The sequence below is a fragment of the Montipora capricornis genome, chromosome 10 (assembly GCF_036669925.1).
Source record: "Montipora capricornis isolate CH-2021 chromosome 10, ASM3666992v2, whole genome shotgun sequence".
NCBI lineage: Eukaryota > Metazoa > Cnidaria > Anthozoa > Scleractinia > Acroporidae > Montipora > Montipora capricornis.
Genome location: NC_090892.1, coordinates 17,263,626 through 17,268,625, shown reverse-complemented (window position 1 = coordinate 17,268,625; position 5,000 = coordinate 17,263,626). Strand labels below are relative to the sequence as shown.

The following is a 5,000-nucleotide window of genomic DNA, read 5'->3' as shown; positions in this document are numbered from 1 at the left end:
CTTGCGTTTCTGTCTCCCACCGAAAGCTGTTGACGGAGTAAGCGTAAAATGCGCTTTTGAAATGCTCTACCGTGATCTTATTGGTTTGGGTCATTCATTAACAAGTGAGGACCAAGACAGATTGAAATGTCAACTCAAAAATGCTTCTTACAGTTACATCTACTCTTATGATTATTCTAAACAAAAGCGAATTCTAAGTAAGGAAGAATGGATGGCTCTTAACGATTTGCGAAATGATACTTCTATTATTATTACTAAACCTGACAAAGGAAATGGTGTTGTAATTGTCAACAGACATGATTACCTCAGCAAAATGAAACAGTTGATTTCCGATGGAACGAAATTTAAGTTGTTGTCGCACAACCCAACCAAGTCTAGGGAGAACAGTCTTATTTCCTATCTTCGTAACCTCAAGCGAGATTGTATAATTGATGAAGCTACATTTAGAAAAATCCTTCCTTGTGGATCTACTGCTGGTGTTCTTTATGGTCTTCCTAAAGTCCACAAAACTGGTTGCCCCTTTCGCCCGATTGTCTCCTCAGTTAACACATACAACTACAATCTTGCCTCTTTTCTTGTTGATGTCCTTAAACCGATCTCCACCAACCAATTCACTATCAAGAACTCCTTCTCTTTTGTGGATTGGGTGAAGACTCTTCAACACAACAATGAAATAATGTGCTCTTTTGACGTGTGTTCCTTATTCACGAACGTTCCACTCGACGAGACAATAGAAATTTGTCTTTCCAAGTTATACTCTCTTCCTGACCCTCCTGCCTTACCGCGACATGTCCTCAAAACCTTGCTCGAGTTTGCAACGAAGAAAAGCCACTTTGTATTTGATGGTCATTATTACGACCAAATCGATGGCGTTGCAATGGGGTCTCCGCTAGGCCCAGTATTAGCTAACATTTTCATGTGTGACTTTGAACAGAAATGGTTGGCTAATGTAGATTCTCGTCCCTCCATTTGGTTTAGATATGTGGATGACACATTTTCTTTGTTCGACAGTGAAGCCACTGCGGCCAGTTTTCTGCATTTTCTTAACACCAGACATCCTAACATCAAATTTACAATGGAACTTGAAGAAAACCAGGAGATTCCATTTTTAGATGTCCGCATTAAGCGCAATCTCAACAATTTCACAACAACAGTATATCGCAAAACAACTTTCACTGGCCTCTACACCAAGTGGGACTCTTTCACTCCTAGAAAGTATAAAATAAATTTAATCCGCACCCTCACCTATCGCTGCTTACGCATCTGCTCGAGTTCTTCCTTGTTACGGTCGACTCTCTTCGATCTCAAGAACACTCTCCTTCAAAATGGTTACCCAAGAGGCGTCCTTTGTTATAACATTAATGATGTTTTGAACAGACAAAAGAACAGGTCTGCTGAACCTGCCACCACTGTTCCTAAGAAAGATATCATTCTTGTCTTGCCTTTTTTGGGCTTTCAAAGTGAAGCTCTTACTCGACGTGTTAAATCTTGTATTAGTAAGTTTTATGGCTGTGTCAATCTTAGGGTTATTTTTCAAAACACTTGCAGGATTAAGTCTCTTTTTCCCTACAAAGATCGTTTCAGTCGTTCTCAAAGATCAAAAATAGTATACAAAGCCAGTTGTTGGGACTGTGATTCCTTCTACATCGGCAAAACAAAAAGAAGATTGCATGACAGGAAGTCCGAGCATTTCAAAGCTCTTACACAAGTCGGCCACGCCTCTGCTGTTGCAGACCATACAATTTCTACCGGTCATAACATCAAATGGGACCATTTTGAAATCCTCGCAACTGGGAAGTCCGACATGCAATGTAAAATTAAAGAAACGCTATTAATCAGTGACTTAAAACCCTCTCTCAATGAAAACATTGGTAGTGAGAATTTCTTCCGGAAGACTCGACTACCGGAAGTTACGATTTTGTTATCACACTTTTTAACTAGTCACCAGTTCCTCGCTCTAGTTTTTTAAAATTCTGTGTAACAGTTTTAACCGTCACTTCTGATGATGTATGCTGCAACATACGAAACGTCAAGTATAAAATGAAAATGTTTGTAACCGCTGTTTGTTTTCTTTTCCTGTTGAAATTGAAATGGCCAAAGGACAAAAGTATTTATATTGTTCTTGTGTTTGATTTGGTTTGTTTTTATGCATGAATCTTGATGTCCAATGAGAAAACAGATAAAAACTACGCGTGGTTTGGTTATGTGTTCCAAAAAACGTGTGGTTTTCATCTGTGTTTTTATTGGGTATCAAAACTCGTGCACGTGAAGAAAAAACCATCTTACATTAGCTATCGAGCTTATGAATTATTAATGAGTTTTAGAATTAACGGCCCGCCATTACTTGGTGGTTTTTCTTCAAATAACCTTTCAGCGATCTGGATAAATTAGAAAGTGATGTCATTTACTCACGAGCTTAAAAATGAAATGTGTGCATGTGGCTTAAATAGTATGCAGCACGAGAGTTATTGGCTTTCAGATTTTCAAATTCGTCAGTTCTGCATACTAATTGACCGTATTCACACGCTTCATTTCTAAGCTAGTGAGTAAATGATGTCACTTTCTTCTCGATCCAGATCGTTGAAAGCTTATCGGACGGAAGTCAGACCATTTAAAAAAGGTTCCAGCTTGTGAGTAAATGACGTTACTTTCTCCTCGATCCAGCTCTCTGAGGGCTTATCTGTTTGAGCCACATCTGTTTGAGTTATGGTGTACCATAAAATGGAAAAAATTGCCGTTAAAATAAGATTTTTTAAAAAATAAATGCATGCAAGAACGTTCGAAATGTGAAGAAAAACGGAAAGTGATTTTTGACCTACACTCATTCCCACCTGGGACGAATTGAAATGAAGATAGCATTGAAGACGGAAAAAGCCCTTTTCTAGATGTGTCTATTAATGTGGTTCAGGAATTTGTACATATATCATTCTTTGTTGAATCAGAGGGCTTTTAGAAATTTTCGTTTTATTCTGTTACCCTTCTTGCAGGGATTTAAAATCGACCAGGGAAAGAACACGCCAGGAAGGTATGAGCAAAGAATGTTTCTATGTGCACAATTTAGAAATAGTGATTTTCTTTGATCCCTCCTGGAATTCTACGACATTTAAGGAAGTGAGATAACATTTTCAAACATCGCCTTTTATTACATGGCTCCTTTCGCTAAAACATGTGCAAGCTAAATTTCTAAACCATGATTTGATGACGTTTTTCGCTTACATGAATATCAAAACTGCATTGACCATTTGGCTTTTAGCAATATGTTAATTCAATTGGACCTCGACTTTCTAATTTCATTGTCTTTTAGTCTCTTTTCGAGGTTGACCAACTACGTCATAATGCCGTATTCTCGGCTCGCGTTTATATGGGAACAAGTACTCGTTGGAGTGATAATAACGGTCATTTTCATGTACACATTCGTATCGGCATATTCCATCAGCCTTCACGCTATTGGTTACGGCAACGCGCCATTCCTTCTGGTCTTCATGTACTTATTGGACGCCGTGTTTGTCGTCGACTTTGTTATGAGGTTCAACATGGCTTCAGCGATGACAAAAGGTGAGGTTTATTATGCAGAAATAAAACTTTGTTGTTTCCGAACCAAGATATTCTTTCCCAGGTAAGGCTTAAGTACCATCAAAATTCCGATGTAATGTCTGTGGAAGTCAGCTAACACGCATGTTAAAATGTAATAATTGTGTGCGGTCGTAGGTTTAAAAATGCAACATTTGACAAAAAGAACAGTGGTTTATAGTCTGCTTTACTCGCCTTTGCAAAATATTTACTAACAGTTATTCAAGGTGTTGACAATGAATAAATTGATTGATAATTCCATCTTTGATATACTGATAAAAATCATAGAAAATTTCGAAATCGAAGCTTTCTGTGAAGAAGCTCATCAATCAGGGTTTAATAGCCTTCTATTGCAGATACGTGGGTGACACACTCCTTCTCATCAAACGCAACACAATCACCACTATTCTAGAACTTTTTTACAAGTTTGATCGAAATATCCGCTTTACCTTTGACTTATTTGAAAATACCATTCAGCATTTTCTGGATATCAACATGATAACATCGCTATTGATGGCCTTGGCATTTATATAAAAGATAATTTTACCGGACAGTATACTAATTTTGAAAGTTTTTTTCCCCTGGCGACACATGATTGGTCCCGGAGTAATTGGCTTATGCTGTTGCGGGTTCCAGCCTTACCTAATTTATTGTTTATTTCATTAATTGTCTCTGTATTTAAGGCAAAGTTAATAAAATAAATAAAAATAAAATAAAATTGATTTCTTGGGTTAGAACACTGATTGACCGCGTACACCGATTCTGCACTCCCCACAAAATTAAAACCGAGCTCAAGCTAATAGGAAAGTTCTTATCGTGGAACGGTTTCCCAAACCGTATTGCGAACTTATTAATTGATCGCTTTACTACGAACGCACAGAATAGGGCTCTAGATCATAGTACCAACCACACCTCCCACAACAACCAGGATTCAAGTATTTGGCTTACCATCCCATTCGGTGGTGACCTAACAACACAGCTTTTTAGGAAACTTAAGCGTAAGCTTCGGAGATGTCTCGTCGTCCCGAATGTGGACATCCGAATAAAACAGAAGACCACAAAACTATGTTTCTTCACAAGCACTAAAGACAAAACGCCACCATTAAGTCAATCAAATGTTGTATATAAATTTAGTTACCCCGGTTGCAATTCTTTGTACATCGCCAAAACGAACAGAACTCTGTTTGTCCGCACACAAGAACATGCGTTCACGGACAAAGAAAGCGCTATATACAAACAAATACACTATTGTGATCAGATCAAACACATACAGGGTTTATACAACTTACCAGACATTTTTATCAATGAGAACAACCCACCTTCTGCTGCAATGAACAAAGAATTTCTCACCCAAACCGTGCGTGGTATCACAAAAATAATAGACCGCGATGATAACTGGAAGCTATTACTATACAAAGAAGCTTACCATA

General features: G+C 38.1%; 1 protein-coding gene across 1 annotated transcript in view; it reads left to right on the top strand.

Annotated features, from left to right (window-relative positions):
- The window catches only part of LOC138020360 (uncharacterized), a 7,737-nt gene that overhangs the window by 254 nt on the left and 2,483 nt on the right, over window positions 1-5,000 (top strand). The window contains exons 1-2 of the mRNA XM_068867362.1: window positions 1-1,153; window positions 2,988-3,025. The exon at window positions 1-1,153 is cut by the window's left edge and continues 254 nt beyond it. Coding sequence (XP_068723463.1) covers window positions 1-1,153; window positions 2,988-3,025 — 1,191 coding nt within the window. The remainder of the gene's footprint in view (window positions 1,154-2,987; window positions 3,026-5,000) is intronic.